Genomic DNA, 14,963 nt, shown 5'->3' with positions numbered 1-14,963 from the left:
CTTCAGCTGGTCAAACTTTTCTAATTAAATCATAACTTTGTGCCTTTGGCTTGATTCAAGAAAAATGAAACCGTGGATGCCATTGATAACTATCATGATATTGATGATTATGATGATTATTGTTTTTACAGCAGGTCTCATGTACATAAATGCCTGTAAGTATTGAAAGGTAGTCTGAGGCAGGTGATTACATCATTAGTGTAATAATTCAACATTTTTTCCATCAGAGGAAGAGCTGCCATAGACTAAGCCATGGAAGCTGTTCACCATCCCAAAGCTCTCTCTCCAACATAGGTCAGCACTTTGTCCAATCATTTTTCTCATTCCTTTTCCTATGATTTTGCCTTAAGAAATATACACACGATTAACACGATAGACCCGGGAGTACATATAATACCCTTCTTGGTAATTAGCAGGCATCATGTTGCCACAATATTGGCTAGGGTGCGTTAAACATGTTCCAGAACACTTTTACCACTCTTATTAAGCTTTATCAGGTAAGCACAATTCCTTATAGATGCTGCTAGATAATGTAGTACTACGCAGATGGTTTATTAGTAGTTAGGTCCTGAACAAGACTTGATAAGCACACGTAAATGCATACAAAAGCATTCTGCACTGTGCATATATCAGTAGTAATTGTATAAGAGCTCTAAGTATTCATTACAGTGTCCTGTTAAACTGAAGTCTTACTTCAAATACCTTTTTAAAAACTCTTCTTTCTTCTCAAACCCATACCTCAGGACCCCCCCCCCCCCATTTATCAGTTATTTCTCTATATGTTCCTCACAGCTGTACGTTTTCTCCTGTTTTTCAGCAATTCACATGGCTCAGTCATGGTTTCACAGCAAGCTGTCTCGAGATGAGGCTCACAAACTGATGACCCAGCATGGTCTCGTTGATGGGTATGCCCTGCTTAGCTTGATTTTTGCCGTTTTTGTTGGTGCTTATCTATATTTTGTCTGTTCAATATTAAATACAACTAAACAATTCTGATTTGAACTCTTGTTTGTCCTCAGGGTTTTTCTCTTAAGGGACAGCCAAAGCAACCCCAAGACATTTGTTCTTTCTTTGTGTCATTCACAGAGAATCAGACACTTTCAGATTTTACCTGTGAGTTCTCTTTCATTTCAGAAAGCAAAGTTAGCTCATTTAACATACTTCTATATGATCATGATGTGTGTGTGTGTCTTTAAGGTGGAGGATGATGGTGAGCTATTCTACAGTCTGGATGATGGAAACACACGCTTCAGTGATCTGCTGCAGCTGGTGGAGTTCTACCAGCTTAATCGAGGGGTTTTGCCGTGTAAGCTCAAACACCACTGTGCCCGAACCACCCTGTGAGTTCATTCCCAGTACGTGCCCAAACACACCATTCTCTCCCAAACCCTACCCGCCCCTTGGGCCCCCCAGATCCATCTTAAACAATGCTGTGAGTCCCAATGTATTTGACCCAAGAAGCCCTGTGAGTACTGCCTAGCCCCTTTCACACATGGCCTTCTTCCCATGTATGTATGTAACTGTAAGAAAAGGAGGACGAGTTCAGCGGAAATCTCAGTAAAGTTGACACAGCAGTTTACCTGAACAAGACCTAGAACAATACCCATGAAAGTACAGCGAGGGGTAGATGAGAACCGGAGCCGATACATTACTGGGAAATAAACGTATAATGTCCGTACTGGAGCTAGAAAGCTGTAATCTTCAGTGATTTAGTTTAGTATTTTCAGGTTTTTTTGAAAGCGATAACTCCACAGGAGTCCATTTTGCACATGAATTTAAAAATAAAGGAAAATATGTTTGTTTGCATGGCTTCTTGTGTGCAAAGTGTTGTGACAGTGCTCACAGGAGTGTGATTCTGATTCAGAAATGAATAAGCTGTTGCATGTTCATTTTGAGAACATCATATCCATTTTATTTAATACTTCACGGCAAGTGTGGAGACGTTAATCCCAACAAACCGTTACCGTTACCTGTATTTGTGAAGGAAACAAAAGCATCCCAGTAATGTATCGGATTTTAAGTGCGAAAAGGGCTTCTTACTCAAACCCTATGCGAGCTTCACTCCCAGCCCAACCGTTCAGATTCCAGCCACCCTCCAAAACGCTCTGTGAAGCCCGCCATTCGCTGCTGACCATCTCTTTCCCAACACACAGCCACACACACACGCCACGCAGGGAAACTATGAACAAATCGCCAGCGCAGCTTGTGCCTTGGACAGGAAACTTGGAGGGAAGCCAGCCTGCCTAAACCACTGACTCCCCCTGCCTGTTTTAACTGTTCACCACCCCCTACATGAGCATTAGGGTCATTTATTGTACAATGGGGTGCTGAGAGATCAAACAGATTTTAAAGGAGTGTTAGAAAAGACTTGATAAGTGCTGTATAGTTTGTGAGAGTAGTCTGCTTTAAGACTGTTTTTTGACATGAAGGGTTCGGTTGATGTACTGTACTTATTTTTTAGACTTTGCAGCTCAAACGATCTGAATTCAGCGCTTTCTCTGAGGACACGAGAGAGCTAGAGTAGCAGACTGTCAGTCAAAGCTAAGTCCTAATGGCAGACAACCTGTGTGTCCATATCATGTGAACAGAATTGACAGGCCTGGTACAGCCATAATCACATGTGCACAATAAGCTGAACCTGTTGGTTTTTGCCAGTACGGGGAGGGGGTTATGGAGGATTTGGACCCCCTCCCCCTCTCTGAGCTTTTGGGTAAATGTTTTCTTTTTCTCATTCATTTAATCATGTGACAACATATTCAGGTATTTTATATATATAAAAATGTGATATGTGTAGTTTGTTTGAGAAGTGTGTGGCTAGCTGAAGAGACTCTTAGTTCTGTGCATGTTGTAGGCCACATTCTGTCCAACTGCAATGGCTGGTTTTGCATGAACAAGCAGCCATTCATACACATGCAGACATACACACTCTTCCCTTCAGTCTCTGCTCTATCAGAACATGGAATGTATCCATTTACCCACCAACACACACACACACACACACACACACACACACACACACACAGAGGAACAGATATATTCACATGCACCACCCTAGAATGATGCTGGATCACACTGTAAGTGGTTTACATTCAAGATTGGACAAAATGTGAGATATAAATCACATGTTATTAATAATCAAGCGTTTCAGAATTGTTGTATATTTAAATGAATATTTTATAGATAGTCAATATTCAGGTTAACAGTGTTCCACACCTGAACTGGTAAACGTTTTATAGAACAGTGAAGAACACCACTACAATCATAGTCTGAACATGTGCTGTTTCTTCAGGTTTGATCATTTCACTCTTCAAACTTTCCTTAAGAAAACAGACGTTGATAGGGGTTGCAAATCGCAGATGACTAATCTGTTGTACTGTAAAAAAACAAAAAAACCTAAAGAGCAAAGTACTTGATAAAAAAAAAAGGATGGTATTTTAATAATGTATAAAGTTAAATGCATTTTGAGTCGAAAGCCAGGAAAACCTTTCTTTTTTTTCCTTTCTTTTTAATGAAAATTGAACCATGCATTAAATATCATAGTCTGCAATGTCTTTTTGTAGAAAAGCTAATTTTTTTGTGTGTACTGCTTGAGTCTGTTTTGTAATCTTTAGTATGCAGAATGAACTGTAAAATGAACCCAAATTATAAATTGTTTTATATCCATGGATAAAAAGATGCATTTTGAATGGTTTTGATTTGCCATGGTTATTGCACTGTAGTCAAAACACTGGTGAACTTTTCATTTCCACTGCAGAGGGATATCTGTGACTGTTAAAGACTTTTGATAATGTGTAGATTTATTACTGCTGCAATATTCCTGTGCTTCTGCTCAGAAATGCTCTGCTTTTTTTTGATACAAACCCCAACAGTGTAGTGTATGTGAAATGACACTGTTTATATATCTCCTATAAAACTGGCTTTGCTCACCTGCTTCTCCACCATCATGATTATTTCAACAACTTAAAGAAACAAAATCTTTTTACATTTTATAACAGATAATCGTAATAAGGGACGTCACATTTGTGTTGTGATATTATTGTTGCAGTGGTGGAATGAAGCACATCTGCTTTATGTGAGGTACACAACAAGCCTGTAGATTCCTACTCGTCGTGTTCTGAGATCAACAGTGTTAATATGGTGTCCCTAGGGGGTCTCCCCTTCCTACAGCTTCTACTATTATTAAAAAGGCATTACACTAGATGCTAGAACTAGTACTAGATCTGTAAGGTGTCCTTGAGTGACAGAAAGGCTCCTATGAAATCAAATGTAATATTATTATTATTATTAGAACATTGCTTTGATGATTTTATTGCATTTAAACACAATGCATCAGTGAGCTCAGGTACTGATATTGGATGATTACTTCTGGATCACAAATGCCATTCCAAATCAAACCAAAGTTATTGGTGGTGCTCCATCACTCCAGAGAACTGTATCACTGACAGTACTGTATCTGAATATGGTCTTGCCAATAAAAGCATTCTGAACTGAACCCCACAGCCCAATCTTGGGGTTATTTATATCTATCCAGCCAATAATTAGTACTGGGCATAATGACTTTAGTAGTGGCTGCTGTTCTTTTGAAAGTGACTTTTAATGGAGATTATACAAGCAGTGTGTACACAATCAAATGCTTGGGTCAGCAATGGATACACTTTAAAGTGGCGACATTTACAAATTTCCGTGTCTGGATCCTTTTGGACCTATTGCGTCCTCAGATTTTGATGCAACCTGTTCTGGTGTTTATGATTCATTTTTCATGCATACGTGGGGTTAATCATATGAGCTTTGAGAGCAATGTCTTTGTAATCATAAATGCAATTTTTCATATCCCATATTCACCTTATACGAATGATGGATTGAATACCAATTACAATAGAACTCTGACTGTTGAATTGTTGGAAAATGAGGATCTGGTTCTGTGAGATCAGCTGGTATCTGCAGACACCACTGCTTATATTCTGCAGGTTTTGTGCTAATTGGATAAGCTACACAATAAATCTACTGCAGCAATTATTATGTCTCCGAGATTAAATTTAGCACCTTGTCTGTAAACTAATCATTAACCTGCTTTCAGTTTGTGAAGCACAAAATAAACTGCACAGTATTTCATAAACATGTTTATTTATGAATTAAATGCTTGAATATTTAGAGTAAAGCCTAACCTTATCTTCATTACACTTTTATTAGATCCATAAGACGTTGTTAATTTTTCTGTTACTTGTTTAAGGTAAGCTACAAATTCTCATCTTGTGGGTACAAATTAAATTATGAAAAGTATTTTATGATTTAAAAGTAATATATTGTTCACATTTAAGTTTACTCGTTAATCTGTGGACAGATTGTTCAGTGTCACTGTAAACTTATTATTCAGTTATTAGATACCGTGCAGCTTTGGGTAACATTTTCTTAAAGGTTAGCTTGATAAAAAACCAACTGTGGAAGAGCCCAGATTTGAGATGGTATTAAAATGAAATCAGAAGATATTTAGAATACAGGTGGCACGGTGGCGCAGCAGGTAGTGTCGCAGTCACACAGCTCCTGGGACCTGGAGGTTGTGGGTTCAAGCCCCGCTCCAGGTTTGGTGTGTTTTCCCTGTGTCCGCGTGGGTTTCCTCCAGGTGCAAACATGTTAGTAGGTAGATTGGCTACTCAAAAGTGTCCATAGATGTGTGTGTGTGCGTGTGTCGCCCTGTGAAAGACTGGCGCCCCCTCCAGGGTGTGTTCCCGCCTTGCGCCGAATGATTGCGGGTAGGCTCCGTACTCACCGCAACCCTGAACTGGATAAGCGGTTATAGATAATGGATGAATGAATATTTAGGATACAGGCCACAAAAAAGCAAATAGATTTCCACCTCACCTAACTACAGCATGTGTAAAATTGCCTAAAAGAAAACTGTAGAGTCCAGAAATGGAGATCTGACAGCAGTAAATTTTAAGTGCTTCACAAATGTATCAGTTGTATTCTTTAAAATAGTACATTTACAGTGTGAACAAGAAATGCATTAGCCATACCTTGGCACCATAAGGTGGTATATCAGGAAAGAATATGATGTCCTACTGATGCTTAAAATTATGGCTGAAACCAATCTATGGAGTGATTAGATTTTCATCAGGAGAGCTGAAGCATGTAAATGAACATCCTACTGAACTGCAGATCTTCGAGAACAGCTTGACCTGGCAGATGATACAGCTTGGAGTGTTGGCCCATTGCACCTCTTGTAGCCTGTCTAAGATTGCTGATCTTGTCTTGAATAAATGATTTTTCCAGCCCTGGCTCCAAGACTGTTACACTGGCTTAGGATTTGGCCTTTGAGAATGGAGAAAAAAAAAAAAATTAAAAATAATAAAACTTGTATAACGCCACCTTGGCCCTTCTTCAGAAAATACAATGGGATATTTTGTTTTTTTGATCCTCAAAAGATCTTACTACTTTAAAAAATTGCTTTAATTTTATTTTAATTCATGACCATTTTTCAGCTAGTTCAACAAATATTCTTTCAAAACAAGAATCTCTACAGGCAGCTGGTATGAACAAACATCAACACAATGAAGCAAGGGCAGTGCACGATGATCAAAACAGTTCCTTTTTATTAGAGTGAGTACAGTATGTGAAAACTCATGGAGTGTCTTTATGTCCATTATTCTTCTTATCTGTCACCCTGATCTTAGTAAACATATTTAACAGTTTTTCTTTACCAATAATCTCCATAAAGTCATTTGAGAAACACTGAAAACATTAAGAACACTTTTCCAATGTTTAAAGAATGTAATATCAATGTCAGCGACACATTTCTATACCGTCCACTGATCAGCTTTTACAAAGGTACATTTTTATCTCTAGTAGCTAGAGCATTATTAACAATGCTAATAATGATAATTCAGTGATAATAACTCAAGCTCAAATAAATATTTGTATTTCTTGGGGGCATTCTGCAACTAACTGTCTACAGAGAACATTATGAATAAGCAGTCCTCAAACTGCATAGTTTTTCTTTTATACCAGTGAGGAACCATACAGCCATTCAAAATATAGAGGGGAAAAATTGAGTAATAGTTATATCCTCCATAAGTGTTGATTAAACAAACTCGGCTGTATTAAGCAACCCAAGTGGCATAATTCAGAAATAAGACATTTGGGCCCTTGGCTTAATTTTGGTATTGTCGTAGATTATAGAGAATCATAATGCACACAAATATACGTCATTTTCACTGTGTGCATATTGTTTACACTGAGATGACATCCTTTTTCTTTTTAATTACTGTTTTACGATCTCTTAAATATACCCCCAATTTTCTCTAACCTCTGAAAAGTACAGCTTTGGCCAGTGTTATTGCTAAGTATGAAATAACTCACCTATTTTTAGCCATGTCACTTACTGAAAATGTGTCCTTGTTTATGGATATGTGTGTTTATGAGACTTCTCTGAGAGCAGTGTTAATAGAGAGCAAGCCTTAAGAAAACGTTATGGTTTAACTTATCTAATATATCAGTCTTTCCCCTAATTCCGGCCACTGCCGTATATGGTGCAGTTCCGCTCTCTCTCTCTTTGCCAATCGCATTGGGTAAAACAATTAAACAAGATCAAGCCCTAGTAGGGCATTTAAACATCAGTCTTGCAAGAAATCACACATCTAAACAACATTTAAGTATCTCTAACAGTGTTGTAATTCTTTGTGTGCAAAACTGCATGTGGAACACAACACATTTCCATTTCGAGACAGATATTTCCCTCAGTGTAAAAGTTAGCTTAGCGGTTAGCTTCCTTTTCTCTGAGGGGAATCTACTGCCATTTTAATCCTTACATGTAGAGTACGGATACCAACACAGGACAAACGTGATCTCATTGTGAACCTCTCAAAACCACTGAATGTGGTAGCAAAATGTTGAAAAATGTTGATTTGAGTGAGTAAATTACTTCTATTTATTTACAGTTAGCTAAGATTTCTAATATTGTAATTAAAATGGCTGGAAGTTGGGGTAATTACGCTATTTAAAAAGAATGCTTTAACAGGCTCATATCCACCACTAAATCACAACAATCTCTTGTAGAATTGCATTTGTCACAAATTGCTGTCATAAATGAACATTTATTGGATTCATTGATAGCCTGGAAACGGTTTGTGAGGGAGATTTTAGAAGTTTGAAACGCTTCGTTTGGTTCCTATCACCACAGCACTAAACAATTCTGACTTGGGACACTTTACCCTCAAACCCACAGTTTAGCAATTTATACAATTTATTGTGTAGAATTTTTTGACAACTAGTGGAATTCCTCTCTAACTATTAACCCAGTAAACAATTAGCCGTTGATTCAATGTTGAAATAACGTAATGACTGCCGTCTAATCAAGGTTCTCTTAAGGTTGAAAATGAAAGTTGAAAAGACGTCCAAACAGCCATTGAAAAGACGACTATTAGACGTATTTTGGACGTCCATTGACGTTATTAATTGGTCTCGAAATAAATTACTTGTATAAAACGCGTTTTGGACGTCCACTGACGTTATCGATTGGTCACCACTTAACTAACTTATTAAGAGGGATTTTGGACGTCCATTGACGTTTAAAATATGTCCTTGACGGACAGACTACTTTTAGACCTATTTTGAACGTCCAGGGACGTTCCTTGTTCACTGTGAATGGTTTAGTGCTAAATGCTAAACACAATGCTAAATTTAGTAAGAAACCGTTACCTCACTTGCACTCTGATCCTTTGTATTTCTATAAGAAACAAGAAAGAGAAGAGAGAAAGTAGGTCTTTCTGAGACTTAATCCACAGTCTGGATGCTAAAGCAGTGATATCTTGCGCTGAATATATGTTTAAATGCCCTGCCCGCCTTCATACATCAAAGCTATTAAGCAAAGTAACTGTATGTTCCTCTCAGTGGTTAAAGTGAACCCAGTACACTGCTGTGTTTGTGCTTATCCATTATCTATATGTAGAACACTGCCTTTAGGGGCCCTCTTATGTAATTTGTTGTTAGGCCGCAATAAGGAATGGCTTAGGATAAACGTCTACTATGATGGATGATGCCATTGTATGTAGTTATTTTGTGGCTTTCCATTATGTGGGATTACCACTAGGTGGCAGTAGAGGACCATGTAGAGTCTGCAGTTTGGTTCTCTTCTAGATATAAGCAAAACTTCTCCAATAAAACTACTAGTAGTAATACTCCAATAAAAAAATATTTAATAATAATTATCTATAATAATATTATTATTTTAACGTATGACTTATATACTTCTTAATTTTCTTTCTGTGTTGTTAACATACAATTACAAAATTACACATTTTTTAAAAGTTTATAGCATCACTGGAAATATACAAAATGCTACCTTGCAGCTTTGGGATCTATTGTGTAGTAATTTATTATTATCCAGTCCAGAGGTGGGTTGTAACTTATCACATTTACTTTAATAAAGATTTACGTTAACATTTATTTATTGGTTCCTTTTTTGTGTGTGTGTAAGTCCATTATCCACTGTATTCTGCAGGATGTGCCTCTGTTGCAGTTTCTTTATCAGTTATACATTGTTTTTGGCAAAGTATTTACTTTTTCATTCATTCATTCATTGTCTGTACTGACAAATCAAATTCAGGGTTGCAGTGGGTCCGGAGCCTACACGGAATCACCGGGCGCAAGGCGGGAACACACACACGAGGGTTTGTGGGGGAGTGTGTGCCAGTCCTTCTCAGAGTGACACTTTTGAGTAGCCAATCCACCATCAATGTGTGTTTTTGGACTGTGGGATAAAACCAGAGTCACCCTCAGCGGGGCTTGAACCCACAACCCTAGGAGTACACCTGTTGCACCACTGTGCCACCCAGTGTATTCACTTGACTCCTTGTTTTGCTTGTGTATAATACTTGAGTTTCAGTTCACTTCAACGTGGACCATCGCTTTTCAAATCAACCTGATGTTTGAGAAGTCCATGCTATGGTTCTGCAGGACTTGAGATTACTAGCATGACTGTCAGGACAGTATTAAAATCAAGCTCCAACCTCACGACTTCAGAAAAGAAACTCTCAGACATGGGGAAGTTCACACCAAGTTCATGGGACATAATATGTTTCATCCACATGCTCTTAAGGCCATACCTATTCCCTACAGAGAATATGAATATATCACCTTTCCTATGACCCCCACCCACCCCCACCACGCTCTCTCACTCACTGTCTTTCTGTGAGTGTGTGTGTGAGTGTGTCTGTGTTCTGATGCATGGCACATGTGTACAGTGATATCTTAAATACACCCTCTTTCTTCCCGGGTCTGCTACTGTTAAACGCTCTCTTGGATGTGTTTCTTTCATTGATCCATGTCTGGCTCCGGGGCCTTCCACAGACAGCAGCTGTCAGAGAGAAAGAGAGAGTGAGAGAGAGAGAGTGAGAGAGAGAGAGAGAGAGAGAGAGAGAGAGAGAGAGAGAGAGAGAGATGTTCTGTAATGAATTCCCCCTCTAGCTGGGTGCTAGATATCCGTGGTCTGTCTGGGGGTATCTTCCTCCTATCTCTAGTCATCGGGGGCAGCTGGAAGTTCAGTGTCCACTGGATGCACCTGGCAGAGTGAAGTCCAGCACACAGCTGAGCCCTGGACTGGACTGAACTGGACGGGACTAACGCAGGCCAGGAGGTGAGAAGACATGACCACAGCAGCTCTCAGGAAGTGTGCCCTGAAGAGAGGTCAGACTGAGCTCTATGGCATATATGACTTTACATTTTATTGTTATTACTACATTTAATGTCACTTAAGCCACACAGGTACAGAATGAACTGGCATCATTTTAAATAAGGATGAAATGCTGCAGAGCAACATACTGCCATCCACCAATCAGCCATAACATTATGACCACCTCCTTGTTTCTACACTCACTGTCCGTTCTGTCAGCTTCACAGACTGTAAATCTGTGGCAATCTATCTATCTATCTATCTATCTATCTATCTATCTATCTATCTATCTTAGAGTGACCAGATCTGAGATGGGGGGGGGGCTGACCAGTTAAATGTTTACAGAGAAGGTTATTGACCAATAATGGTAGCTCTAGAAAAAAAGATGTAAGCTCTAGAAAAATGTACGCTCTAGAAAAACAAAATCCGGGACATTTTTTTAAGTCTTAAAAAAAGGACATGTCCGGGTAAAAGAGGACGTCCATCTGTCCGTCCGTCCGTCCGTCTGTCTGTCAGTCTGTGAGTGACCAGATCTGAGATGGTGAAAAAGAGGACGTCTCCGGGGGGGGGTGGGGGTTTACAGAGAAGGTTATTGACCAATAACGGTAGCTCTAGATAAAAGATGTAAGCTCTAGAAAAAAATGTAAGCTCTAGAAAAACAAAATCCCGGACATTTTTTTAAGTCTAAAAAAGAGGACATGTCCGGGTAAAAGAGGACGTCTGTCTGTCTGTCTGTCTGTCCGTCCATCCGTCTGTCTATCTATCTATCTATCTATCTATCTATCTATCTATCTATCTATCTATCTGAATCAAACATACACACAATTAAAACAAAAATGCACTGCCCGCAAACTTAAAGTGATTAAACTTATAGATGGAACGCTATGTTAGAAGCTCTTGACAGGAACGACAACAACAACAGAGGAACACAAATAGTGTCTAGACTGAGATAACACTGTCAGACGCCAGAGCTTTGAATGGGATAATCAAAGTCAGTTGGACCCCTGAGACATGGCTTGTGTGTCTTATTTATACAGCTGTCTAATATATAGGAAGAGAAGAGCACGCAATGCTCATGTATACCAGACGTGTAACTTTCCGTGTTATATTTGTCCATGACCTTGACACCTACAGACATCATGCGATAACAAACATACGTTGATAAATATTTCATAAACTGTAGCACAATCCCTTGGAGCCGTGTCTGACAAAACAACAGTATTCTAATCATTAATTAATATGGGAGACTGAAAGTGCTTAAATGACATATAACATGCTTCAAAGGACAACAGATGTGTGTAATGCAAAGGCAGCGATCTGACCAAATGAACTGATTAATAAGTTATTGTCTTTTCCAATTAATGTGGATACATCTCTTGCGTTGCAGATCCAGACTGAGAGTCTTTAGGGATGATTCAATTAGTGCACTGCAAATAAAATGAAGAGTGACAGGTTTACAGTTCCTAGGTACAGATGCATGCAGACTGCTTAGGCATACTTTTCACTGTAATGACTGTTCCCTGTAATGACTGTTCAAAGATGGGGTTGAGAAAGACCCTTCGTGTATCAGGGACTTGAACTTAGAGGGAAATGAAAAATCACCCGTACTCCCAGTTAAAACAAATGGTTTTTGTACTTTTAACACTTGGACTTTTTCCTCCTGTGAAACTTTCTTTCTGTTTAAATGCTCTCTCTCTCTCTCTCTCTCTCTCTCTCTCTCTCTCCCACTCCCTCTCTCTCTCTCTCCCTCTCTCTCTCTCTCTCTCCCACTCCCTCTCTCTCTCTCTCTCTCTCTCTCTCTCTCTCTCTCTGATAGATTGCATTGAAGCTAATTGCAGTGTTTTAGAGTAGGCTCCCTCGTCTGTAGGATAACCCCAGATTTTTTTTTCTCCCCATTTCCAAGGTCTTGGAGCAGGAGGATGGCAAGTACCCCGCTTTGTTAATTACAAGGATAACACATTCACTCATCAAATAATGGATGTGCTTTGCAATTTCTGGTTTTAATAATCAATTACTGAGAGTAATTCTCCATGGAGTCACAAGAGAGTCATTAAGTCTCAAAAGGCAAGGGGGAGAAAAAAAAAACCTTATAGAGTTTTTTTTCCAAAGCTCTATTTTTAAAAAAATATATAATGGGGCAGACTCTGATTCAGTCCTATGCACGTTTGATTATGTTATTTTAATAGAAAATAGCTCAATTATACCTGCAGGTAAAAACCAGCTCTGACTGTATGTGTCCATATGACAGAGGAGCCGGCCGCCTTCTGAAAGAGCTGAAAGACTCACATAAATGAAGCTGGAAACAAGAAAATCTCATTCTAAACATCACTGATTAAACAAATGCTTGTCTTTTGTGCACTATAAATACATCATTTATATTGTATTATACCGTATTATTATATTCTATATAAAAGCACTGTAACATTTTTTTTAAAACGATGTTAAACTCTGCTTAAACAGAAATTGTGTTTTTCTAGTCACTGACATTTTAATTAATTTGACGTTTGTAATATGTAATATTCACTGCATTTTATACATTCATTTCTCTCCGTACAACACTGTACCTCAGTATCATTATTAATATATGTTTCTATATGTAGCAATTCTGAACCATGTCAATGGCTGAGATAAACAGATTTCCTGTTATAAACTAAACAGCCGTGATCACTGTCACTCATCTGAAGAGTTGACACAAGTTGTGATGCTGTCAGTTGTTTGAATCAGGGGTTTGGTGGTTTTAATCTCAAAGTAACTAATGTGAATTTGGTTTGACAAATCACTAAAAATAATTCACACGCAATGACCTCGGTGTAACTGCTTTTGTCTGCGCATCTCTATTACATTCTCTAATCTGTCCTTCAATCACCCAAGCTCTTCCCTCTCCATAGACGTCTCTAACTATTGATCTAATAAGATAAGTTTTCTACAAATATATAAATATAGAGGTGTGTTGTATTTGTCCCTTCCTTAATTACATATATATTATACATTATAGTGTGTGTGTGTGTGTGTGTGTGTGTGTGGGTGTGGGTGTGGTGTGTGTGCGTGGGTGTGTGCGTGGGTGGGAGTGTTGGGTGTGTGTTTGTGTGTGTGTGTGGGGGGGGGGGGGGAGTGTGGGTGGGTGGGAGTGTTGGGTGTGTGTGTGTTTGTGTGTGGGTGGGGGGGGATGTGTGGGAGTGTTGTGTGTGTGTGTGTGTGTGTGTGTGGGTGGGTGGGAGTGTTGGGTGTGGGTGTGTGTGTGTGTGTGTGGGTGGGTGGGTGGGTGAGTGGGAGTGTTGGGTGGGTGTGTGGGTGTTTGTGTGTGGGTGTGTGTGTGTGGGGGGGGGGGAAGTGTGGGTGGGTGGGAGTGTTGGGTGTGTGTTTGTGTGTGGGTGGGTGTGTGGGGGGGGTGTGGGTGGGTGGGAGTGTTGGGTGTGTGTTTGTGTGTGTTTGCGTGGGTGTGTGTGGGTGTGTAGGTGGGTGTGAGTGTGTGTGTGTAGGTGGGTGTGAGTGTGTGTGTGTGGGGGGTGTGTGGGGTTTGTGTGTGGGTGTGTGTAAACCTGAGACAAACACACATTCATCACATTATAGCCTGGTGAGTGTGTATGTGTAGTCTGTTATATTTCTGCAGCCTACTAAAGGTAACACACTTCCTCTGACCTCTTCTGGAAGAACAAAACATACTACCATTTGTTTAAAACTGTTTCAAATTAAGATTCTCGCAACAAGACTCTGTTTCACAGACAAAGCAGGGCTTATACTTTACATTTATTATATTATATTTAACAATGGAAATTCATAAAATGAAGTACACAATAGAACTGAAACAGAACTTTTTACAATATACAACATTTATCACCACAGGAACTGAACTATTTATGGCTATTTTATCTTTTATATAGTAAATATATATATATATATAAAAAACAATCACACTTCTTTAAAATAAAGAATTCAGCTATTTTAAGAAGAATGCTTTTCCTGACACCGATGTTCAGATGCACAGACACGATTTCACTGCAGCCATTTTACATACTGTCACTGCCAGAAGACAAACATGGATCTACAAAATAGTAATTTACAGAACAACGAAGAAACCTTCTTCACTTTCAATGGAAAACGATTTTATTCCAAGTCATTTTGGAGCATTTCTATTGGTTCAAACTTCATGAAATTTTCCCACAGCGTGAAGGAGAGCTGCTGTGTTCAAATAATGCAAAATAAAATGTAACAAAAATGTACAGCAACAATATGAGAATCAGGTTTGGAAATCTGCTGTTTTAAACTTGTTTTCATACAGTCTGAGATTTTCTGTGTC

The 14,963-nt window shown here is 39.0% G+C and overlaps 1 protein-coding gene across 4 annotated transcripts in view; it reads left to right on the top strand.

The window, feature by feature from the left end:
• The window catches only part of grb14 (growth factor receptor-bound protein 14), a 57,264-nt gene extending 52,246 nt beyond the window's left edge, over nucleotides 1–5,018 (top strand). For all 4 annotated transcript variants that reach the window (XM_066686500.1, XM_066686501.1, XM_066686502.1 and 1 more), the window contains 4 exons: nucleotides 228–294; nucleotides 818–905; nucleotides 1,020–1,113; nucleotides 1,198–5,018. In XM_066686500.1, coding sequence (XP_066542597.1) covers nucleotides 228–294; nucleotides 818–905; nucleotides 1,020–1,113; nucleotides 1,198–1,344 — 396 coding nt within the window. In that variant the 3' untranslated portion in view covers nucleotides 1,345–5,018. The remainder of the gene's footprint in view (nucleotides 1–227; nucleotides 295–817; nucleotides 906–1,019; nucleotides 1,114–1,197) is intronic.
• The last annotated feature ends 9,945 nt before the right edge of the window (nucleotides 5,019–14,963 follow it).

The sequence above is a fragment of the Hoplias malabaricus genome, chromosome 12, assembly GCF_029633855.1.
Source record: "Hoplias malabaricus isolate fHopMal1 chromosome 12, fHopMal1.hap1, whole genome shotgun sequence".
NCBI lineage: Eukaryota > Metazoa > Chordata > Actinopteri > Characiformes > Erythrinidae > Hoplias > Hoplias malabaricus.
Note: the sequence above shows the minus strand (reverse complement) of the source record. Positions and strands in the feature narration are given on the sequence as shown.